At 48.0% G+C, this 25863-nt stretch overlaps 1 protein-coding gene across 1 annotated transcript in view; it reads left to right on the top strand.

Annotated features, from left to right (window-relative positions):
- The window catches only part of LOC141206936 (uncharacterized), a 266238-nt gene that overhangs the window by 238411 nt on the left and 1964 nt on the right, over positions 1–25863 (top strand). Inside the window, exons 4-6 of the mRNA XM_073664304.1 lie at positions 21848–21971; positions 22055–22152; positions 22351–22441. Of these exons, the coding sequence (XP_073520405.1) occupies positions 21848–21971; positions 22055–22152; positions 22351–22441 (313 nt within the window). The remainder of the gene's footprint in view (positions 1–21847; positions 21972–22054; positions 22153–22350; positions 22442–25863) is intronic.

The raw sequence follows: 25863 nt of genomic DNA, 5'->3' as shown, positions 1-25863 counted from the left end.
TAGTAATATGCAGAAGTATAATAGGAAAGAATTAATAAATTCTTAAATGCTAGTGCAATATATTCTCCCTATATGTTAATAATTACCCGCAGTTTATATATCATATAAAGTATTTTTTCTATTGATCCACTATTTCTGTTACATCACAATTAAGCCCCACATAGGATCCTTATCAGGTAAACTTATTTCACTTGAATGAACATAGGGAGTAGTCAATCTGTATACAAGTCTGCCCCCTTTTAACCCGACGCGCGTTTCACCGCTCTGGCTTCTTACTGGGGGTGTGTCTTAAGTGGGGGGCATAGCCTGGTTAAATATGTCACTGGACCAATCAGCTACAGATACGTTTTTACTCAATCGGCCAATAAAAAATGTCATCTGATGTCATGAAGTGGGTGGTGTCGTTGGCGCATGATGTTCCTGTGCCGCCTCATAAGTAAGTGATCTCCTTCATGTGCGAGGTGAACCACAAGCAGGATACGCAAGCGGTTACTATGATACGCACTGAGTGAGGTCTATGAGGTCCTCAGGAGACGCATGCGCATTACCGCCCATTATTACTTAGATGGTTCTCTGCGCTGTTTTTATATATGTTTGGATATTGACAGGAGAAGAAGGGTGATATAAAAGAACTATACGCATGAGAATGTTTGAATTACCAAAATAATCCAGATTATTTAGTATTTTTTGAATACTGTATATGTGTTCAGATTACTAGAAATTACATATGTTGTTATAGCGTATACCTATCACTGTGAAAACTGTACAACTAATTTAAACAAGAAGAGCCCATGGGAGAAGAGTATTATTATACTTATTGTCTGGTAAGTGAAATTAGTGTAGGAAAAATAATTTGCCCAAATGTGTGAAAAGAAATTGTGACTAAGGGAGTATGAGGGAAATGGCGTGTGTTAAGCAGCAAATATGGAGAGGAGATGCCGAGAAACTGTAAGAAAAGTGCAAAAATATACAGACGTGTAGAAGTGATGAGACGGGAATAGTGGAGAAAATAGAGAAAAGACTTTATGTGATTTATAAACTGCGGGGAATTATTACCATACAGGGAGAATATATTGCACTAGCACTTAATCATTTATTAATTCTTTCCTATTTTACACATAGTTCTGCACATTACTAATCTGATAGTCACAATCTAATGCTCTGCACTTTTTGAGCTATCCTTGTATTTTACATGAATTTATTGTAATTTTTATTATGTAATTTAATAAAATTAGAATTTTCTTATAATTCTAGAGCTCTTCATTATCTGTGATATTTTATGTCCCAGACTTATGAACTTGTCATTTATTTGTAGCCCAGAGCTAATAACACTGGGAAATCCTGACAGCCGGCACCGACTGACCGGACAAAGCCTTCACAGCAGAGCTCAGACGACCATGACAGCCGGCACCGACTGAGCGGACAAAGCCTTCACAGCAGAGCTCAGACGACCATGACAGCCGCCACCGACTGACTGGACAAAGCCTTCACAGCAGAGCTCAGACGAGTCTCATCCCTATTGTTATTCCGTCCATGTGTCGTCATCATGTCCGGATTTATCAGCAATGTACAAAAGGTAAAACGGTAAATATTGTAGACGTAACCGTAAGAAATATATATATGTAGGGTCAGTATGTATATATTCTGTACTGTATGTATGTATACATTTATAGAGATAAGTGATATAGTAACACCGCTCCGTTCCGTACACTTCGTACACGTGCGGCTCCGCTCCGTACACCTCGTACACGCACGGCTCTGCTCCGTACACCTCGCACACAAGCGGCTCCGCTCCGTACACGCGCGGCTCCGCTCCGTACACCTCGTACATGCAGGGCTCCGCTCCGTACACCTCGTACACACGCGGCTCAGCTCCGTACACACGCGGCTCCTCTCCGTACACCTCGATCACACGCGGCTCCGCTCCGTACACCTCGTACACGCGCGGCTCAGCTCCGTACACTTCGTACACGCGCGGCTCAGCTCCGTACACTTCGTACACGCGCGGCTCCGCTCCGTACACCTCGTACACGCGCGGCTCCGCTCCGTACACCTCGTACACGCGCGGCTCCGCTCCGTACACCTCGTACACGCGCGGCTCCGCTCCGTACACCTCATACACGAGCGACTCCGATCCGTACACCTCGTACACGCGCGACTCCGCTCCGTACACCTCGTACACGCGCGGCTCTGCTCCGTACATCTCGTACACGCGCGGCTCCGCTCCATACACCTCATACACGCGCGACTCCGCTCCGTACACCTCGTACACGCGCGACTCCGCTCCGTACACCTCGTACACGCGCGGCTCCGCTCCGTACATCTCGTACACGCGCGGCTCTGCTCCATACACCTCGTACACGCGCGGCTCCGCTCCGTACACCTCATACACGCGGCTCTGCTCCGTACACCTCGTACACGCGCGACTCCGCTCCGTACACCTCGTACACGCGCGGCTCCGCTCCGTACATCTCGTACACGCGCGGCTCTGCTCCGTACACCTCGTACACGCGCGGCTCCGCTCCGTACACCTCATACACGCGGCTCTGCTCTGTACACCTCGTACACGCGCGGCTCCGCTCCGTACACCTCGTACACACGCGGCTCTGCTTCGTACACGCGCGGTTCCGCTCCATACACCTCGTACACGCGCGGCTCCGCTCCGTACACCTCGTACACGCGCGGCTCCGCTCCGTACACCTCGTACACGCGCGGCTCCGCTCCGTACACCTCGCACACGCGCGGCTCCGCTCCGTACACCTCGCACACGCGCGGCTCCGCTCCGTACACCTCGCACACGCGCGGCTCCGCTCCGTACACCTCGTACACGCGCGGCTCCGCTCCGTACACCTCGTACACGCGCGGCTCCGCTCCGTACCCCTCGTACACGCGCGGCTCCGCTCCGTACCCCTCGTACACGCGCGGCTCCGCTCCGTACACGCGCGGCTCTGCTCCGTACACCTCGTACACGCGCGGCTCTGCTCCGTACACCTCGTACACGCGCGGCTCTGCTCCGTACACCTCGTACACGCGCGGCTCCGCTCCGTACACGTCGTACACGCGCGGCTCTGCTCCGTACACCTCGTACACGCGCGGCTCTGCTCCGTACACCTCGTACACACGCGGCTCCGCTCCGTACACCTCATACACACGCGGCTCTGCTCCGTACGCCTCGTACACACACAGCTCTGCTCCGTACACCTCGTACACACGCGGCTCCGCTCCGTACACCTCGTACACGCGCGGCTCTGCTCCGTACACCTCGTACACACACGGCTCTGCTCCGTACACCTCGTACACACGCGGCTCCGCTCCGTACACCTCGTACACACGCGGCTCTGCTACATCCACACTGTAAACCCCTCCTGACCCCACACATAAACTTCAGCTCATCCAGCACCATGACAACCAGCACAGCAGAGTCCTGCATCCACTGAGGCCCCTGATCATGTGACCCCTGACTCCTCCCCTCCTGTGGCCTCATCACAGCTCCTGTGCGCACACAACAGCCATATATGTGGTGGAGGTATGTGGAGACCCCATTACTGGGCGCAGGGGGCATTAACCCCTTCAGCACGGAGGCTCTTTTGGGGTCTTTATAAGAATCATAAGGTTTCTGTTCTGTTTCCTGTAATAGATACATACGACCCAACTATGGAGACAGGAAGGGAGGAAACGTATTGTTCTCAGAGTACAGGACCCCCACAGTGTAATGCCCCCATTATGCCTCTTATGCAGGATGTATGATGCCCCACACAGTGTAATGCCCCCATTATGCCCCTTATACAGTATGTATGATGCCCCCACACAGTGTAATGCTCCCATTATGTCCCTTATGCAGTATGTATGATGCCCCCACACAGTGTAATGCCCTCATTATGCCCCTTATGCAGGATGTATGATGCCCCCACACAGTGTAATGCCCCCATTATGCCCCTTATGCAGGATGTATGATGCCCCCACACAGTGTAATGCCCCCATTATGTCCCTTATGCAGTATGTATGATGCCCCCACACAGTGTAATGCCCCCATTATGCCCCTTATGCAGGATGTATGATGCCCCCCACAGTGTAATGCCCCCATTATGCCCCTTATGCAGGATGTATGATACCCCCACAGTGTAATGCCCCCATTATGCCCCTTATACAGGATGTATGATGCCCCCACACAGTGTAATGCCCCCATTATGCCCCTTATGCAGGATGTATGATGCCCCCACACAGTGTAATACCCCCATTATGCCCCTTATACAGTATGTATGATGCCCCCACACAGTGTAATGCCCCCATTATGTCCCTTATGCAATATGTATGATGCCCCCACACAGTGTAATGCCCCCATTATGCCCCTTATGCAGGATGTATGATGCCCCCCACAGTGTAATGCCCCCATTATGCCCCTTATGCAGTATGTATGATGCCCCCACACAGGGTAATGCCCCCATTATGCCCCTTATGCAGGATGTATGATGCCCCCACACAGGGTAATGCCCCCATTATGCCCCTTATGCAGGATGTATGATACCCCCACAGTGTAATGCCCCCATTATGCCCCTTATGCAGTATGTATGATGCCCCCACACAGGGTAATGCCCCCATTATGCCCCTTATGCAGTATGTATGATGCCCCCACACAGTGTAATGCCCCACACAGTGTGCTGCGGTGCAAGGAGGGACCAGAGGGGCGTGACTAAGTATCTACTCAGCCCGACCAAGGTCGCACGGCGGCTCAGTCGACTCCGTGAAGGCACCTCCTCCAATATGGAGGTGCCCGTGCAAGGTTGTTGCTTTGAGTTACTTACTTGCTTCAGCCCTCAGGTCCCCTGCAAGTCAGTCCTGTCTGCCAGTCTGTCTGTGGGCTCCACCCACCCGCTTACCTGGAAGCACCGGCCTGTTACCTGCCGTGCCCGCCAGCCAGCATTACCTGGAAGCACCTGCCTGTTACCTGCCATGCCCGCCAGCCTGCTTACCTGGAAGCACCCGCCTGTTACCTGCCGTGCCCGCCTGCATGCTTACCTGGAAGCACCTGCCAACTATCTGTTTTGCCCACCTGCCTGCTTACCTGGTAGCACCCGCCAGATACCTGTGTGCCCACCTGCTTATCTACCCAGACCACCCGTCAGCCTGCCAGCCGAAGCTTATCCGCTGTACCGGTCAGTTCCTGCCTTCTGACCCGTGGGAGTCACCTGCTCTCATACAAGCTCGGTCCCAGAGTGGCACCTGGTCCCTCTGCTCGGTTCCTCCCTGGTTCACGGAGTCGACTGAGCCGCCTTGCGACCTTGTTCGGACCAAGTTGATACTTAGTCACGCCCCTCTGGCCCCTCCTTGCACCTCAGCACAGAGGTTCCACCACCCGGATCTTTAACACGGATTAGACGGAGATCGAGCCGGGCAAACTGGAACCAGGCAGGCCTCATGGCAATCCTTCCCCCAACGGAGCACCTCACCAGATCGCCAATTCAGGACGGGTTCATTTTTCTGTAGCCAGGGTAGACCTAGCAAAAGGGAGTGAGAGAGTCCGGATAGCACATGGAAGGAGATCCTCTCCGAGTGCAGCATTCCCACCTGAAGGGTTACAGGCTGTGTGACGAACAAGATGGTCACCGGAAGGAGTCTCCCATCCACAGAAGCGACTGCCAATGGTTCGGCCAGAGGTTTGGTAGGAATCTGATACTTCTCCACAAGGGCCTGAGAAATGAGATTCCCAGCGGCTCCGGAGTCCAGGTGGGAGGTCTCAAAGAAGCTGGTCTCACCACTGGAAATAGAAACGGATAAAGTCAAGGACGGAGAGGATTTACTCTTGCCTAGGACGACCTCTCCAAGCGGTCCTAGACACTGGAGTTTCCTGGCTTCACCGAACAGGAAAGGATCAGATGCTCCTTACTGCCACAGTAGAAACAGCTCCCCTCGGCTCGGCGCGTCTCTTGGCGAGACTTGACCATCTTGGTCCGGTCAATCTGCATGGGTTTGGTTCAGCGTGCCCGAGGAATTGCTGGCCTGGAGGTGGGTTTCTGGAATACAGGAGCGAGACGAGGAAATCCTTCTCTCCCGGGTAGTCTCCTTAACTCTTTCCAAGAAACGGTTGTCAATCCGGGTAGCTAGTGACACCAGGTCGTCCAGGGTGGAAGGAATGTCCCGGCCGGCTAGCTCGTCCTTGATCCGTCCGAAAAGACCCTCCCAGAAGGTGGACACCAGGGCCTCGTTGTTCCAGGCAAGCTCAGATGCGAGGGTACGGAACTGTATGGCATACTGGCCCACGGTGAGACTCCCTTGGAGACGGAGCAGTGAGGAGGCAGTGGAAGTCCTTCGTCCGGGCTCATCGAAGACCTTCCGGAAGGCTGTGAGGAAAGCCGGAAGATCGGACACCAGGGGATCCCCTCTCTCCCATAGAGGGTTTAGCCATGCCAATGCTTCCCCGGTGAGGTGAGACATGATGAACGCCACCTTGGCCTGGTCGGAGGGAAACTGATGTGCTAGGAGTTCAAAGCACAGCGTGCACTGGTTCAGAAAACCCCGACATAAGACGGGGTCACCACCAAAATGTGGAGGCGCAGAGAGCCGGGGTCCAGAGCTGAATGCCATGGCACCAGTAGGCTGAGGCGCCGCTGGAGCGGCTGCCGCTCGACTCGAGACGGACACAGATGGGGTGGGCAGCGTGTCCAGGCGGAAGTTGACAGACCGCAGGTAGGTCAGGATAATTTCCTGTTGGGATCTCTGACGAGAAACCTCCTGGTACAGGTCAGAGAGCGAAGGAGCCTCGGGGCCACCTGGTTCCATGGCCCATGCAAACTGTTACGGATCCGAGTGGTTGAACCTCTGTGCTGCGCTGCAAGGAGGGACCAGAGGGGCGTGACTAAGTATCTACTCGGCCCGACCAAGGTTGCACGGCAGCTCAGTCGACTTCGTGAACCAGGGAGGAACCGAGCAGAGGGACCAGGTGCCACTCTGGGACCGACCTTGTATGAGAGCAGGTGACTCCCACGGGTCAGAAGGCAGGAACTGACCGGTACAGCGGATGAGCTCGGCACGCAGGCTGACGGGTGGTCCGGGTAGACCAGCAGGTGGGCACAACAGGTAACTGGCGGGTGCTTCCAGGTAAGCAGGCAGGCGGGCACAACAGATAGCTGGCAGGTGCTTGCAGGTAAGCAGGCTGGCGGGCACAACAGATAGTTGGCAGGTTCTTCCATGTAAGCAGGCAGACGGGCAGCGCAGGTAACAGGCTGGTGCTTCCAGGTAAGCAGGCTGGCGGGCACGGCAGGTAACAGGCAGATGCTTCCAGGTAATGCTGGCTGGCATGCACGGCAGGTAACAGGCCGGTGCTTCCAGGTAAGCAGGTGGGCAGAGCCCATAGACAGACTGGCGGGCTGGATAGTAGTAAGACTGGTGGACTGGACTGTAGAACAGGCTGGCGGACAGGACTGACTTGCAGCGGACCTGAGGGCTGAAGCTAAGTAATTAACACAAAGCAACAACCTTACACGGGCATTTCCATATTGGAGGAGGTACCTTCTATAGGGAAAGTCCTCCGGCCATTGGCCAGGGAATTTTTAGGATGGCGCGCGCTTCCTAAGCACAGAACCAGGGAAGCTGCGTGCACCAGCAGCAGCTGCAGGGAGGCCGGAAGACGCCGGAGCAGGACCGCGGCGGTAAGGGGGACGGCGTCTCTGCCTGGCAGAGGGCAGAGACGCCGATGCTACATGTATGATGCCCCCACAATGTAATGCCCCCATTATGCCCCTTATGCAGTATGTATGATGCCCCCACACAGTGTAATGCCCCCATTATGACCCTTATGCAGTATGTATGATGCCCCCACACAGTGTAATGCCCCCATTATGCCCCTTATGCAGTATGTATGAAGACCCACACAGTGTAATGCCCCCATTATGCCCCTTATGCAGTATATATGATGCCTCCACACAGTGTAATGCCCCATTATGCCCCTTATTCAGTATGTATGATGCCCCCACACAGTGTAATGCCCCCATTATGCCCCTTATGCAGTATGTATAATGCCCCCACACAGTGTAATACCCTCATTGTGCCCCTTAAGCAGTATGTATGATGCCCCCATTATGCCCCTTATGCAGTATGTATGATGCCCCCACAGTACCGCCTGAGGTCCTGCAGTTGGAATAATCCCTCTGGAGTTGGTTTTCCCTTTGCCTGCTCCCCTCCATGTATACCCTCGAGCATGTATACATGCATGTAGGGGAGCAGCCGGCCTTACTAGATATCGAGGCTTTGTACAGTAATATACGGCCTGAGGATGGTATCAGAGGAGTAAGACATTTCTTTAAATCGAGATCAATACAGTGTAGCAGACATAATGACTTCATGGAGGATCTTCTAAAATTCACTCTTACTCAGAACTTCTTTCTTTTTGACAGGCAGTACTTCCTCCAGCTCAGGGGTACTGCGATGGGGAGCACCTGTGCCCCCTCATATGCTAACCTATTCCTGGGCTGGTGGGAGGAAACCACAATATTCAGGGATGATCATAAGTGTGGGATCCATATACTTGGGTATAGATAAAAGTATCATTAATATATCCTCTGGTCAAAGACGAGTGAACAATTTCTTGAATTTGTCAGGGAAATCAGTAGAGTTGAGATTTACATCAGAGTTTAGCTATAACCAGTTGCCTTTCCTGGATGTACTAATCTAGAAAGAACTGGACGGACCCTAGGGACCCTCATCTACCATTAACCTACAAGCACTGATAAACTATTGAAGTGAGATAGCCACCACCCCATCCCCCTAAAAAAAGGAAAACCCAAGGGGCAATTTTTATGGTTGAGAAGGAACTGTTCTAATGTCACAGATTTTAATATACAGGCAATAGACATGAACACCAGATTCAGGAAAAAGGGTCCCCACAGTACATTTTGTATTCTGTTTGTAGAAAAGCGGGAGAGACAGACACCATTTTACACATTTATATAAAAATAAGCAACACAGTTATACTTACCTAATGCCTCATGCCCTTGTCCGCTGTAAATGAGAACAAATAAAAAAACACCATAATAATCACCTGTCGGGCGTAATCCACATCAACAGTCACTAATGTGACTTCTCTACATGACAGCCGGCTACATACTGACACAGTCAGTGTCTAAATAAATAAGTGACAGGCAGTGTGTAGTGCTGAGTTGCCGGGAGAAAGTTCAGTTCAGCTGATGAACCCAAGTGATCTCATGGCACCGCCGCTGACCGCAGTGTGATTGTAAGTGTGTAGCCGGCTGTCTTGTAGAGCAGTCACATCAGTGACTGCTGATGTGGATTACATCCGACAGGCGAGTATTATGGTGGTTGTCATGGAAGTATTATGGTGGTTTTCATGTATGTATTAAGAAAATATTAAGAATTTCCCCCAACCCTCTCTTCACCCCTTCTCCCCTATAGTATTTGTCAGAGGAGAGGAGCTGACAATCCACCATCTGTCTGTATGCAAATTATCACCCACAGCAGAAGTAGCTAGGAGAAATGGTAGCACAAAAGGTGCTACAAACCCAATTAGCACTCGCAGGCAAAGTGGCTTGTAAGCAGATGCCAGTACTGAGAGTGGTGGCGAACCCAATTAACAGAGACTTGTGATAAATGTACATCTAGCCAAGGAAGATTAGTTCCCGGGAATTCAACAGAGCTCTGCAGCCGGACAAAATATGGAATAACTAAAGTTCCATAAGTTCGATAATAATGGGGCCCATATTTTTAGTGACAGGGTCAGTTAAGGAACAATATGCTTATTTTTGTAAGCCCCTCCTGGGAGCTGTGGCGCAATAGTAACAACCTGGCATACCACAGCTATATCGTGTGTGGTCTCTAACAGAAGGTAAATTCACAACGGAAAAAATTGTATAATTTTCGGGCCTCTACGATCAACCAGCGATAAGTTATCACAAAAGCCAGATATTTTAATAAAAATGTGAAGGCAGCACATGGGGTTTGTGGGCAGGTTTCACCCTTCGACATAAAAGAATCCACTGAGGGATGGATCAGTATTCATTGCCAGGGGGTATAGAGAGAGACTATAAGCAACGGATCACGTTCCATAACGTTCACATCAAAGTGGGGTGCCCCCACCCCCCCCAGCTATATTGAATCGTCTCTGATCTTATAGTAAGTTTCTTCTTTAATCCGTATTATTTTGTGTAACTGCATATGTATTGTATTGTCTCCTTTTGTAAAATCTCTGTATATTTTTCCTAAACACTGCCTCTCTTTTGGATTAAATATAAAATTTATTAGTTCTGTTTCTTTTTTCCCATTCCCCACGACAGCACCCATGGAGAGAGGGAACCGCCCCGAGTGCAGGAAACCACTACAGGTTTGAAAGGCGGAGCCCTCTACTATGCCTCAGTGGTTTCCTGTCCTCGAAGAGACCCTACAGCTCCTCAGGCGCTGCCGAGGGAGTGAAAATTCACCTCGGCGCTACTGCTCCCTTGTCAGTCCGGGTTTCCTGGCTCCTGTGGGGCATGCGGCGCTGTTCCGGATGCCGGCCGGCGAGTCGCATGCAAGCATCTCCGGGGCAGCGTGACGTCAGTTCTGGGGGAACGGTCTATTGTGGCAGAGTGCTTCCCCGGAATCCCCGCCTGCGTCTTGCGTCACATCCGGTGGCGCGATGCTTTGCTGGGAGCCGGCCAGCGGTGGTCCCGGGGGCACGGCTTGGTTTGGTTGGTGCGTCCCCGGGACGAGAGCGGGGGCGTCATCTGGGGGCACGGCCCGAGGGGCATAGTGCTTCACCAGAGAACACCATGGGGCGTATCACGGGGGGGGGGAGCAGGAAGAGGACATAAGCTCCCCCCCACCTCCATTCAGTGCTGCATCCCAAGAATGGAGGACACAGCTCAACCTGTAGAACCCATGGAAGCTGCCCCTCCGACCTGTGTAGTCCTGCGTCAGGTGGGGTAAGTCAGGGGTGAAACCCTGGGGAAAAAACTTTGTTAAAAGTACACTTTTTCTATACATTTCCTTTAGGGAAGACCTAGGAAGACTCAAGCCAAATTGAAACATAAGGAATGTGCATTATGCAAATATAAACTAGAGTCAGCTTACACCAAACGACTTTGTAAGGATTGTATAGAAAGAACTTTGTCAGCGGCGTTTCCCTCACTAATGGATATCATGCAGAGCATGATTAGAAGTGAAATTAAAAAATCGTTCAAAGGGTTCCAATCCACAAAACCATCTCCCAGCTGATCCAAAGGGAATGGAAAAAAGCAGACAGGAAGGCTTATATTCCCGAGCTGATGAAGAGAAAATACGCTTTCGGAGCAGAGGACTCAGAGACCTGGGACAAAGCACCCAAGATAGATGTGGCGGTCTGCAAAGTCTTCAGGAACTCATCCCTCCCATTTGATGATGCTGGACTAAAAGACCCTCTTGATTGGAAAGTAGAGAGTTTTCTAAAAAGAGCTTGGGAGACAGGGGCCGCAGAATTTAAATCGAACATAGTGGCAACATGCACTGCAAGATCTTTAAGCTCAATTACAAGACCAGATCCGGAATAAATGCCCCAAAGACGAGATACTAGCCTGTATACCCAATTTAGCCAAAGCGGCAGACTTCCTTGCGGACTACTCAGGAGACGCCGTCCGTCTAACAGCCCGAACCTGTGCCCTGTCAAATTCAGCCAGAAGAGCCCTCTGGTTAAAAAACTGGAAGGGCGACTTCGACTCAAAGTCCAGGCTTTTTGGTATTCCCTTCGAAGGGAATTACCTTATTGGGTCCTCTCTTGCCAAAATTCTGGACAAAACAGGAGACTCTAAAAAAGTTTCCCCAGTTAAGTACACCAAAATTCAAGAGGCCTTTCCGCACGTTCTGAAATGTGGGGGCGAAGCCAAAAGACTCGAAATGGAATGAACCAGAAAGAAACAGGGGAAAAACCTCACAGGTGGATCGTTTTTTGTCCGGGTTCCCAAAAAGAGCGAGAAGACAATGACGCCAGGTCCCCGGTAGGTGGAAGATTAAAACTCTTCTTCCCCGCCTGGGAAAGAATTTCCCTAAGTCCCTGGGTCCTGCACACAATACTAGAGGGGTTGAAATTAGAATTTCTTTCTTCCCCTCCAGACGCTTATATTGTCACCAAAATCCAACCTTCGGGTTTGGTACAGGATATCCTGGAACAGGAGGTTATGTCTCTAATCCAAAAAGGAGTTCTATCCTGTGGGAAAAGGGTTTTACAGCCCCGTATTCCTAAGATAAAAAACAGATCAGTCTTACAGGACCATCATAAACTTAAGGAACCTCAAAAAGTTTCTGGTTCTCAAACGGTTCAAGATGGAAAACACCGAGTCAGTGATAAAACTCCTATTCCCAAAGTGCTTCATGGCCACTATAGATCTGAAAGATGCCTATTATCATGTTTCCATCTTTCAAGTTTATCAAAGATTCCTAAGAGTGGCGGTCTACATTAAAGGCCATCTGACACCTCTACAGTTCCAAGTGCTCCCCTTTTGGACTTTCCATGGCCCCAAGGGTCTTTACAAAAATAGTGGGGGAAATGTCAGCACACATAAGGGAAACTGACGTTTTATTCATCCCGTATCTGGACGACTTTCTTGTGGTAGGAAGATCAGAGTCCGAATGCAACCTGGCAGTCACAAAGGTTTTAAGTATCTTAGCCTCTTTAGGGTGGCTGATAAACTCAAAAAAAATTAAAGGCTCGAGCCAAAACAAAAACAAACCTTCTTAGGCACCTGGTTGGATTCAAGAAAACAAATGTCCTTCCTTCCAGAAGAAAGAAGGGAAAGACTAGCTTTAGAACTAATAAACAAACCAGAGACTACACTAAGAAGGGCCATGTCCACCTTGGGGTCCCTCCTGCATACATCTCGACAGTAATTTGGGCAAGGTGTCATTTCAGACCTCTCCAATGGGATATCCTGAGAGTAGAACAGAAAGCAGGAGGGAACCTGAACACGCCAAAAATGATATCCAAGGACACTCAACTATCAATGATGTGGTGGACAAACGAGTCAAATCTATCGCAAAGAGTCCCATGGGAAATAAAAAATCCCGTTATACTCACTACGGACGCAAGTTCCTGGGGTGTGGGGTGCCCTTGTAGAGGGAAGCATCCTGCAAGGGAGATGGCCTCGAGACTTGATAGATGCATATTCCAACAGGAAAGAGTTAGCAGCCATAGGATTAGCCTAACGACAAATCTTGCCAGTTGTAAAAGATCGTCATCTAAGAATCCTCTTAGACAACAAAACTGCAGTGACCTATATAAACAAACAGGGGGGAACAAAATAAGAAGGTCTTATGGCAGAAACTCAAAAAATTATGTTGTTAGCGGAAGGAATTCTAAGTTCCATCTCGGCAGGCTATTTAAAGGGGTCAGAAAATATAAAAGCAGACTTCCTGAGTCGTCACAGGGTAGATCAGGACGAATGGTCCGTGAACTCAGGAATCTTCCAGAAAACAGTAGGTCTCTGGGGGGGTTCCAAAAATAGATTTTTTTGCGCACAAGCTGAACAAAAAAGTCCGCAAATTCTTCTTAGATCCAAAAGATCTCCCCTGGGGGGTAGACTCCCTTGTCCTCAAATGGCCAGTAGGCCTGCTCTATGCCTTTCCCCCTGTACATCTAATTCCAGCAGTTCTCAGGGATGTACGTATGGAGAGGGCCGAGATAATTCTAGTGGCACCCTTTTGGCCCAGGAGAACATGGTTTTCCTGGGTTCGTCGCCTATCGGTGGCAACTCCGTGGGTACTCCCAGAGATTCCAGACCTCCTTTCCCAGGGTCCCATTCACCACCCAGACGTAAAGAAGTTTGGTGCTTGAGCGGCAACTTCTGAAAGCTAAAGGGTGCTCGGGGAGAGTGATTTCCACACTTGTTAAAGCAAGGAAGAAAATGTCAACTATATATTATAGAATATGGAGTAAATTTCTAATTTTTTCAGGAATAAATCCTTTAAAAAAACAAGGGGTACCATACGTGGGGATTTTAGAATTCCTGCAAAAAGGTTGGGAGATGGGGCTAAAAAGAGCACCCTTAAGGTTCACTCTGCAGCTTTAGGGGCCCTTTTTGGAGGAGACCTCTCGTCCCACCCCTTGATAGTAAAATTCTTTAGAGCACTTAGCCGCTCGGAATCTGTTCCAAAACCGAGAGCAGCCCCCTGGGACTTAGACCTAGTACTCAAAGCTCTTTCCAAGACTCCCTTTGAGCCCATATCAGCTTGTTCTCTTAAAAATTTGACACTTGTAATAGCCACCAGGAGTGCCGTTTTATCAGCTAGGCGTGTAGGAGAGATTCAGGCCCTATCAGTAAATCAGCCCTTCACTCAAATCCTATCAGATAGGGTTATTCTTTCCCCGGACCCTGCCTTCCTTCCAAAGGTAGTGTCCTCTTTTCATAGATCACAGGATATAGTTTTACCGTCATTCTGCGAGAACCCTAAAAATGAGGGGGAAAGGGAGTTCCACACCCTAGATGTCAGGGAGTCCATCACCTAATGTGATTGTATGCTGAAGGGGAGTGTGGTAATAGGATTTAATTATTATTATTATTATTATTTATTATAGCACCATTTATTCCATGGCACTTTACATGTGAAAGGGGTATACAGAGCAAAAACAATTACAATAATTTTGAACAATAAAAGTCAGTGACTGGTGCAAGAGGAAAGAGGACCCTGAGCGAGGGCTCACAACCTACAAGGGATGGGTGAGGATACAGTAGGTGAGGGTAGAACTGGTCGTGCAGCAGTATGGTGGAGTGGTGGTTACTGCAGGTTGTACGCTTGTTGGTCTTCAGGTTCCTTTTGAAGGTTTCCACGGTAGGTGAGAGTCTGATATGTTGAGGTAGAGAGTTCCAGAGTAGGGAGGATGCACGGGAGAAATCTTGTATGCGATTGTGGGAAGAAGAGATAAGAGGGAAGTAGAGAAGGAGATCTTGTGAGAATCGGAGATTGTGTGCAGGTAAGTACCAGGAGACTAGGTCACAGATGTATGGAGGAGACAAGTTGTGGATGGCTTTTTATGCCATGGTTAGGGTTTTGAACCAGAGTCTCTGGGTAATGGAGAGCCAGTGAAGGGATTGACAGAAAGGAGAGGCCGGGGGGAATAGCGGGGGGACAGGTGGGTTAGTCGGGCAGCAGAGTTTAGGATAGATTGGATGTGTGCGAGAGTGTTAGAGGGGAGGCCACAGAGCAGAAGGTTGCAGTAGTCGAGGCGGTAGATGATGAAGGTGTGCACTAGTGTTTTTGCAGATTTATGGCTGAGGAATGTGCGGATCCAGGAGATTGTTTTGAGTTGGAGTTGGCAGGAAGTGGAAAGGGCTTGGATATGTGGTTTGAAGGAGAGGTCAGAGTCCAGGGTTACCCCAAGGCAGCGAGCTTGCGGGACTGGGGAGAGTGAGCAGCCATTGACTATGATGGATTCGTCAGATGAGGGGGTTGAGTGAGATGGTGGAAAGATGATGAATTCAGTTTTATCCATGTTAAGTTTTAAAAATCTGTCAGAGAAGAAGGATGAAATAGCGGACAGACATTGTGGGATTCTGATGAGTAAGCAGGTGATATCAGATCCAGAGAGATAGATCTGTGTGTCATCAGCATAGAGATGATACTGAAACCCATGGGACTCTATGAGCTGTTCCAGGCCGAAGGTGTAGATGGAGAAGAGCAGAGGTCCTAGAACTGAACCTCGGGGGACACGGACAGATAGGGGGTCAGATGAGGAGGTGGTGTGTAAGTGGAAGACACAATGTCCGGTCTGTTAGGTATGAAGAGCTCCAAGATAGGGCCAAGTCTGTGATGCCAAGACATAAGAGAGTCTGTGGTAAAAGGGAATGGTCCACTGTGTCAAAGGCCGATGACCGGTCCAGGAGGAGGAGGACAGAGTAGTGTCGCTTGGATTTGGCAGTTAGTAGGTCGTTGGTGACTTTAGTCAGAGGAGTTTCAGTAGAATGGTGCGGTCGGAAGCCAAATTGTAAGCGGTCAAAGAGGGAGCAGGAGGAGAGGTGGGAGGACAGTTCAGAATGGACGTGTTGTTCCAGTAGTTTTGAGGCATCGGGGAGAAGTGGTATGGGGCAATAGCTAGTCAGAGGATAGGTCAAGGGAGGGCTTTTTGAGGATGGGTGTGATGGAGACATGTTTGAAACATGAGGGGAAGATACCAGTTGTGACAGGTTGAAAAGGTGGGCTAGGTTTAGGATGAAGACTGTGGTGAGGTTTGGGATGAGGTGGGACGTATTGGGTCAAGTTCGCAGGTGGCGAGGAGTAAAAAGGAAACTTGATCATCCGTAATGGTGAAGAAGCTGGTTTTGGAGGAGAAGGGTTGAGTAGATAGGAGGAGGGGCTGTGGGGTCTTTAGGCAAAAGCTTTGTCTGATGGTGTCAATCTTCTGCTTGAAGAATGAGGCAAAGTCTTCGGCTGATATGAGAGGAGAGGGAGGAGAGAATTAAAAGTGTTGAATAGCTGCTTAGGGTTGTGAGACAGGGAGAGGATATGAGAGATGAGAAGTAGGTTTGTTTTGCTGCAGTAAGTGTGGAATTGAAAGAATTGAGGGACTATTTGAATGCAATGAAATGCTCATTGGAGTGGGACCTTTTCCATCTCTGCTCGGCAACCCTTGAGGCCCTTCGTAGTTCTTTAGTCAGGTTGGTGTGCCAGGGTTGCCTATTGAGTATGCGAGCTGTGGTATGTGTGGGGGGTCTGTCACGGGTGTGTCAGAGGTGACAGTCGCCCTGCAGTGGTTTGCAGGAGATCTCCACGTTTGGCAATGCAGACAGCTGCCTAGATAGGAGGCTGTGTTTAGGACCCAGCGACTACCTCCCTTTAGTCTGGGTGTATTTTTACCTGGTGTGCCTAGGTGGGCGTCGCCGGTTATACTCATTTCTAATTGGAACTTGGCTGAAGTAGCATCATGTCCTTTCTGGAGTCTTTAGGCCGTTTGCCCTTTTGGAGTTTCTTCTAAGCTAAGTTGTTATTCCCTTGTGTTGTCTTCCCTTTTTTGTCTTTAGAGTGCTAGCGGAGGTTGACTAGTGCGCATCTCCTTCCACCCCCAGCTATAGCCTTACACCATGGATAGTAGGGTGAGGCACGTGATCGGCGACAGCAGTGGAGGCTGTATAGGGTGGTAGGGGGAGACAGGGTGATGCTAGTCCAGATTAGGAGGTCAGCTCTTCCCCCTTTCCCTAGTGTCTGGGCTCCCTTTCCCTTTCCCCTCTGTGTTGCACTCACACCTGGCGTGACTCTCTGTGTTGCACTCACATTTAGAGTGACAGGGTCGACTGAGTTGAGAGCTGCAGCTGTTGTAGTAGTAATATATAAAGTGGCAGCAGCATCTGCATCGTGTAATGAACTTATGCCTGTAAGAGGGAGGAGGGATTCTGAGAGTGAATGTAGGTCAAGGTGTTTGAGATTTCTGCGAAGGTCTGCAAGTTTGTGGAGTAAGGATTGTTCACCTGGAGAGGAGAGGGAAGAGAATGTAAGTAGGTTGTGGTCAGACAGGGGGAGAGGTGAGTTAGAGAAGTTAGGGAACAGAGGTGGGTGAAGATGAGGCCTAGTGTGTGTCCATCTTTGTGAGTGGGAGCAGAAGACCATTGAGCAAGGCCGAAGGAGGAAGTGAGGGATAGAAGCTTAGAGGCAGATGAGTTGGAAGTGTCAACGGGGATGTTGAAGTCACCCATGATGATAGTGGGGATGTCAGCGGAAAGGAAATGAAGCAGCCAGGTGGTGAAGTGGTCAAAGAAAGTGGTGGCCGGTTGGAGGGGGAGTAGATGCACACAGAATGCACCTGAAAGGAGGGGAGAGTAACGGAGGGTGGCAGTGGGATTTGGGTAATGGAGCGGTAATCTGACAGGAGAAAACCTACTCTTCCACCATGCTTGGTGTTGGAGCGGGGTGTGTAAGAAAGATGGAATCCACCGTACGAAAGTGCAGCTGGAGAGGCCGTGTCAGAGGGGTTGAGCCACGTTTCAGTGATGCCGAGTAAGGAAAGTTTGTTAGTAATGAAAAGATCATGGATGTAGGAACACTTGTTGCAGATGGAGCGAGCTTTGATGTTTATAATTATCTGTACTATACAAATATTTCCTGCGTGATCTCTGGGTGATACACACATCCTTTTTTCATGTGCATGTCACGATCTCTGTCGCCATTTCCAATTACCTGTATTGTGTAGATTTTATACATGCCTTAATAAAGACTTTATCTTTTATATGATACTCTGTCATTTGGGATTTTTTTGATCATTTTTTTTTTTCAGTCTGTGGTTCTGATGTTTTCTAGCGATTTTGTCCCCTTACTCTGTAGTCCACAAGTGCACCTAATCAGAGGATTTTTACTGTACAATAATTATTATGAAGCACCTATACTGGTTGAGTAGCTTAATTATTTCTCCCTTTTTCGGCAATTGCCCAATTAGCAACTTAGAGAGGCCTGTCTGTTTTTTTTCACTCGGTGCCGCATGCAACTGTACCTCTGACAGAGAGGGTCTTGAAGAGTAGGATGCTGGTGTAAAAATGTATCAATGTGGAGGGGATAACCCTTCTCCATTAGTGGGTGCATCAATTCCCACACAATTATCCCACTTGTTAATTTGGACGTCCTTTCCTTCTTAGACCCTAAATCTGTGGGTGTACCCTGTGGTACTCTCGCACATCTTTTATAGTTTAACTCCGTACCTAGCCCTCTTACTGGGCAAGTACACCGCGTGCAGAATTATTAGGCAAATGCTTATTTTGATCACTTCAATACTTTTTATACATGTTGTCCTACTCCAAGCTGCATAGTCTTGAGAGCCAACTACCAATTAAGTAAATCTGGTGATGTGCGTCTCTGTAATGAGGAGGGGTGTTGTCTAATGACATCAACACCCTATATAAGGTGTGATTAATTATTAGGCAACTTCCTTTCCTTTGGCAAAATGGGTCAGAAGAGAGATTTCACGGGCTCTGAAAAGTCCAAAATTGTGAGATGTCTTGCAGAGGGATGCAGCAGTCTTGAAATTTCCAAACTTTTGAAGCGTGATCACCGAACAAACAAGCGTTTCATGGCAAATAGCCAACAGGGTCGCAAGAAGCGTGTTGGCCAAAACAGGCGCAAAATAATTGCCCATGAATTGAGGAAAATCAAGCGTGAAGCTGCCAAGATGCCATACGCCACTAGTTTTGCCATATTTCAGAGCTGCAACGTTACTGGAGTATCAAAAAGCACAAAGTGTGCGATACTCAGGGACATGGCCAAGGTAAGGAAGGCTGAAAAACAACCACCTTTGAACAAGAAACATAAGATAAAACATCAAGAATGGGCCAAGAAATATCTTAAGACTGATTTTTCAAAGGTTTTATGGACTGATGAAATGAGAGTGACTCTTGATGGGCCAGATCTATGGGCCAGAGGCTGGATCTCTAAAGGGCAGAGAGCTTTACTCCGACTCAGGTGGAGTTGGGGTACTGGTATGGGCTGGTATCATCAAAGATGAACTTGTGGGACCTTTTCGGGTTGAGGATGGAGTGAAGCTCAACTCCCAGACCTACTGACAGTTTCTGGAAGACAACTTCTTCAAGCAGTGGTACAGGAAGAAGTCGGTATCGTTCAAGAAAAAGATGATTTTCATGCAGGACAATGCTCCATCACATGCATTCAACTACTCCACAGCGTGGCTGGCCAGTAAAGGTCTAAAAGAAGAAAAAATAATGACATGGCCCCCTTGTTCACCTGATCTGAATCCCATAGAGAACCTGTGGTCCATCATAAAATTTGAGATCTACAAGGAGGGAAAACAGTACACCTCTCGGAACAGTGTCTGGGAGGCTGTGGTGGCTGCTGCATGCAATGGTGATCGAAAACAGATCAAGCAACTGACAGAATCTATGGATGGAAGGCTGTTGAGTGTCATCATAAAGAAAGGTGGCTATACTGATCACTAATTTTTTTTGGTTTTTGTTTTTGCATGTCAGAAATGTTTATTTCTAAATTTTGTGCACTGATATTGGTTTACCTGGTGAAAATAAACAAGTGAGATGGGATTATATTTGGTTTTTATTAAGTTGCCTAATAATTCTGCACAGTAATAGTTACCTGCACAAACAGATATCCTCCTAAAATAGCCAAATCTAAAAAAATCCCACTCCAACTTCCAAAACTATTAAGCTTGGATATTTATGAGTCTTTTGGGTTGATTGAGAACATAGTTGTTGATCAATAATAAAAATAATCCTCTAAAATACAACTTGCCTAATAATTCTGCACACAGTGTATTGTCGGAAATTTAACCGCCCTTTGAAATGAACCAGAGATTCATCTATAGAGATGTCCCTTTGGGGGTTGTACGCCTCAGCAAATTTTCTGCTGAAGTGGTCAACTACTGGCCGAATTGTGTATAGACGATCAAAGTTAGGATCGTCTCAGGAGGACACAGCGCATTATCACTATAAGGCCATGGCCCCACTATCCGTATTCGGTCAGTATTTTTTCTCAGGAGTGGGAGCCAAAACCAGGAGTGGGAGATAAATGCAGAATTGGTGACTTGTTCCTATTATACCTTTTCTTGGATTGTTCCTCACCTGGTTTTGGCTCCAACTCCTGAGAAATAATACTGACCGAATACTGACCAAATACTGATAGTGGGGCTGGGGCCTAATGCAAACATTTTTTTCATAGCCAAACAGAATACCGGTGTGCTGTAGAGAATATCAGTACTCCAGTATTGCCGAATCTCTGGTTTTCTAACTATGCCCATATACAGAACCATGCTTCAAAATGTCCTAATCTCTGCTGCATTTACAGGGGTCCACCTGGCATATGCTGACGTGGGATTTTTGGTAAAAAATTGATGGGCATACAAATTTGTCTGGGCCACCATAAGATTTACTATTTCCTCTCTGAAAAAGAATTTGAAAAAGTCAATTTCAGTGAGGCGTGTAACAGCAAATTTGATTCCTCAGCTTCCGGTGAAATCCAGAATAACAGGCTGATAATTTTCAGGGGTGCAGGCCATATGGGATCAATTGCGGTAGGGATTGCCTAGGTCCTAAGGCGCCTTGTTGGGGGTCCTTCCTCACTGGATGAGGAGGAATAGAGGAATGTGGAATCCATTACCGATTCCACTGTTGGTAAATGATTCGAGAATTAGCGTTATGGACGATGAGTCTATGAGAAACGTATTCAGCTGCCGACTCCGAGGAAGAAACTGCTTGTTGTCTGTAGCCTAAAATATATAGGTTTTATTAGTTTGATGTATAGAAGAAAACTAAATACTTTAAAATAATAAATCTCATGTTTCCCTTATTATCTGCAGTAATTGTATTATTATACAGGATTTTTATGCTGTTACATCGGCTCATCATCTTCTCTCTACAGTGTCGGATCCTCTCAGTGAAAATCTTCTATATGAGAGAATTTTCCTGATTTACCTATCAAAGATGGATATGAGCAGAGACAAGATGGCGGAGAGGATAATGCACCTCACCCTAGAGATCCTCTTCCGGCTTACTGGAGAGGTGAGAGATTCTGATGACGTCACATTACATCATTCTTATCTATGGGAATAACAGATGGACAGAACTGGAGAGGTGAGGACTCTGGAAATGTCTGTAGTGAGATTTATTAATGTGTCTCTCCATAACCAGGATTACACAGTAGTGAAGAAGACCTCTAGGGAGCGCTGTCAGGACCCTGTGTCTGAGAGCTGGGAAAGACCCCTGAGCCCAATCACTGAGCTTTCACCTCACCCCCTGATACATGAGGACATCAATGACCAGAAGATCCTAGAACTCACCTACAAGATGATTGAGCTTCTGACTGGAGAGGTGACATTGCTGAGAATGCTGGGACATTATACAGTAACGCTATGCAGGGATCGAGGGGATGACGGTATAATTGTATGTGTCAGGTTCCTATAAGGTGTCAGGATGTCGCTGTCTATTTCTCCATGGAGGAGTGGGAGTATTTAGAAGGACACAAATATCTGTACATGGACTTCATGATGGAGGTTCCCCAGCCCCTCACATCACCAGGTAATAGACAGGACTAAATACACACGGCCTATAATTATCTGTATGTAAAGAATGAATTCAGTCCCTGTATGTGTTTCCTCCAGATCTATCCAGTAAGAGGACAACACCAGAGAGATGTCCCCGTCCTCTTCTTCCACAGGACTGTAAACAAGAAGATCCCAATGTTCCTCAGGATCATCAGGTAGATGGAGAGAAGGTGTCATGAGATCTCCGCTATGATGTGTAGACGGCTGTGAAGGTCTTGTGCTCAGTCTTGTTTTATCCACCAGTATTGTTTGTTTTATACTTGTGTAATGACAACAGTGGAGATGGCAGGATTAGAGCTGATCATAGATGGGACTTCTCCATCTGTCTGTGACTTTTACAATATTTGTTTCAGGGTGAAGATCTGACCCATACTAATACTACAGAGACATATGTGAGGGGTGATGAGCGGTGTAAGGAGGAGATTCCGACATATGACTACCCAGGTGAGTAGTGACCACTAAATGCAGAGAAGTCACAGATTTTACTCAGTCACCGGCTGTGGCTGCTTTATCGACGGTGTAGTCCGTCGAAACATGAATTGTGTCTCCCTCGCCTGTACTCCTTGGTTGTCCAACGAACTGTGCTCTCTGCCGCCAGCGTTTTCAGATGGGAATTTTTTTAATAGTTCTGCAACAAGGGCATCCTGGTACTGCCCCATTTTTGTAGACATGTCCGCCTCATGAATAAGAGCTAGAAAGTCCTTGTAGCGTGGATATAGAAGTGTCACCAACCAGTAATGACTGTTACCAAAAATTTTGAGAACGCGAGGGTCACGAGAAAGGCAGCATAACATAAACTCAGCCATGTGTGCCATACTGCAAAGAGGCAAGACTTCCATGTCCTCACCAAGAGGACGACTGACCATGCTCTCCTCCTCTTCCTCCTCCTCCTGCTCCTGCTCCTCCCTGTCCTCAGGCCATCGACGCTGAACAGACAGTATGACAGTATATAAAGTGGCAGCTGCATCTGCATCGTGTAATGAACTTATGTCTGTAAGAGGGAGGAGGGATTCAGAGAGTGAATGTAGGTCAAGGTGTTTGAGATTTCTGCGATGGTCTGCAAGTTTGTGGAGTAAGGATTGGCACCTGGAGAGGAGAGGGAGGAGAATGTAAGTAGATTGTGGTCAGACAGAGAGAGAGGTGTGAGTTAGAGAAGTTAGATAGGAAACAGAGGCGGGTGAAGATGAGGTCCAGTGTGTGGCCATCTATGTGGGTGGGGGCTGAAGACCATTGAGCAAGGCCGAAGGAGGAAGTGAGGGATAGAAGCTTAGAGGCAGATGAGTGGGAAGTGTCAATGGGGATGATGAAATCACCAATGATGATAATGGGGATGTCAGCGGAAAGGAAATGAAGCAGCCAGGTGGTGAAGTAGCTGAAAAAATGGTGGCTGGTCCTGGGGGGCGGTAAATGACGGCGAGGTGGATGGGGAGTAGATGCGAACAGAATGCACCTCAAAAGAGGGGAGAGCAACGGAAGGTGGCAGTGGGATTTGGGTGAAAGAGCGGTTATCTGACAGGAGAAAACCTACTACTCCACCATGCTTGGTGTTGGAGCGGGGTGTGTGAGAAAGATGGAATCCACCGTACGAAAGTGCAGCTAGAGAGGACGGGTCAGAGGGGTTGAGCCACTTTTCAGTGATGCCAAGGAAGGAAAGTTTGTTAGTAATGAAAAGATCATGGATTTTGGAACGTTTGTTGCCCACGGAGCGAGCATTCCATAGAGCTCCTGTTAGTGGGACTGGGGAAGCGGGGGCTGGTCAGATGGATATAAGATTTCAAAGGTTGCTAGAGTTTGTGACAGATAGTGGATAGGAGTCGGAAGTGACTGTGGGGATGTGTTGAGGAGGGCCAGGATTTGGAGAGATATCGCCGCAGTTAGAAGGAGCAGGGAAAGTGTTAGCAGGTGGGAGCAGGAGAGGGCCTGAGGTGGATGTCTGTGTTTGGAGACACAGGAGTGAATATTGAGAAATGGTTCCGAGGAGGAGGTGAGATTAATGGGGAGGATGGATGGAGAGATGAAGAGTTCATTACTTGGTGTAGAGATTAGGGGGTTAGTAGAAAGTGGAGGTCTATAGGGGAGAGACTGAAAACAAACAGAAACATTGTTTACTTTGCCTGGGTATCCATTTTCCTTCGGTTCTCTTCAGGTTCAATTCTGGTCTAATTCTTCAATTTACTGGTCAGCTAACAAACATACCGAGTTAGGGAACACAGGAGAGGTAAGATATGTCACACACATGGAAAGTTGGGTGCCTACCTGCAAGAAGAATAGACAAATGGATATGCTGTTTAGAGTGCGATGATCATAGACGACAAGATGCAGACTGTATACGTAGTATTAAATTCAGGTCTAATTCTTCAATATGCCAAACTTGTATGATTTCACACTTGGTGAATTCACCCTGGGCAGTCTAACATTTTGATTTTTATAATTATCTGTACTATACTAATATTTCCTGTGTGATCTCTGGGTGATGCGCACATCCTTTTTTCATGTGCATGTCACGATCCCTGTCACCATTTCCAATTATCCATATGCTATAGATTTTAAACATGCCTTAATAAAGACTTTATCTTTTATATGATACTCTGTCATTTGGGATTTTTTCGATCGTCTTTTTTTCAGTCTGTGGTTCTGATGTTTTCTAGCGATTTTGTCCCCTTACTCTGTAATCCACAAGTGCACCTAATCAGAGGATTTTTACTGTACACTAATTATTATGAAGCTCATATACTGGTTGAGTGGTTTAATTATTTCGCCCTTTGTCAGCAGTTGCCCAATTAGCAGCTTAGAGAGGCCTCTTTGATTTTTTTTGCACAGTGCTGCATGCAACTGTATCTCTGACAGAGAGGGTCTTGAAGAGTGGGATGCTAGTGTAAAATTTATCAATGTAGAGGTGATAGCAGCTACAGCATTTTCCACACAATTTTCCCACTCACCCCCAGGATAGAGGGGCATTTAGAGGGTTAATCTGGGTGTCCTTCCCTTCTTAGACCCTAAATCTGTGGGTGTTCCCTGAGGTACTCTCGCACATCATGTACAGTTTAACTCCGTACCTAGCCCTCTTACTGGGCAGGTATTTTCGGAAATTTAACCTTTGAAATGAACCAGAGATTCATCTATAGAGATGTCCCTTTGGGGGTTGTACGCCTCAGCAAATGTTCTGCTAAAGTGGTCAACTACTGGCCGAATTTTATATAGACGATCAAAGTTAGGATCGTCTCAGGAGGACACAGCGTATTATCACTATGTGGCCACGGCTACACTATCCGTATTCGGTCAGTATTTTTTCTCAGGAGTGGGAGCCAAAACCAGGAGTGGGTGATAAATGTAGAATTGGTGACTTGTTTCTATTAGACCTTTTCTTGGATTGTTCCTCACCTGGTTTTAGGTCCCACTCCTGAGAAATAATACTGACCGAATACTGACCAAATACTGATAGTGGGGCTGGGGCCTAATGCAAACATTTTTTCCATAGCCAAACAGAATACCGGTGTGCTGTAGAGAATATCAGTCCTCCAGTATTGCCGAATCTCTGGTTTTCTAGCTATGCCCATATGCAGCACCATGTTTCAAAATGTCCTAATCTCTGCTTCATTTACAAGGGTCCACCTGGCATATGCTGACGTGGGATTTTAATTAAAAAATGGATGGGCATACAAATTTGTCTGGGCCACCATAAGATTTACTATTTCCTCTCTGAAAAATAATTTTAAAAAGTCAATTTCAGTGAGGCGTGTAACAGCAAATTGGATTCCTGAGCTTCCGGTGAAATCCAGAATAACAGGCTGATAATTTTTGGGGGGTGCCGGCCATATGAGATTGATTGCGGAAGGGATTGCCTAGGTCCTAAGGCGCCTTGTTGG

This window comes from Phyllobates terribilis, unplaced genomic scaffold (assembly GCF_046119375.1).
Source record: "Phyllobates terribilis strain yellow unplaced genomic scaffold, ASM4611937v1 Scaffold_150__1_contigs__length_4496277, whole genome shotgun sequence".
Lineage (NCBI taxonomy): Eukaryota > Metazoa > Chordata > Amphibia > Anura > Dendrobatidae > Phyllobates > Phyllobates terribilis.
The sequence above is the reverse complement of the archived record's forward strand: the minus strand, read 5'-3'. Positions and strand labels throughout refer to the sequence as shown.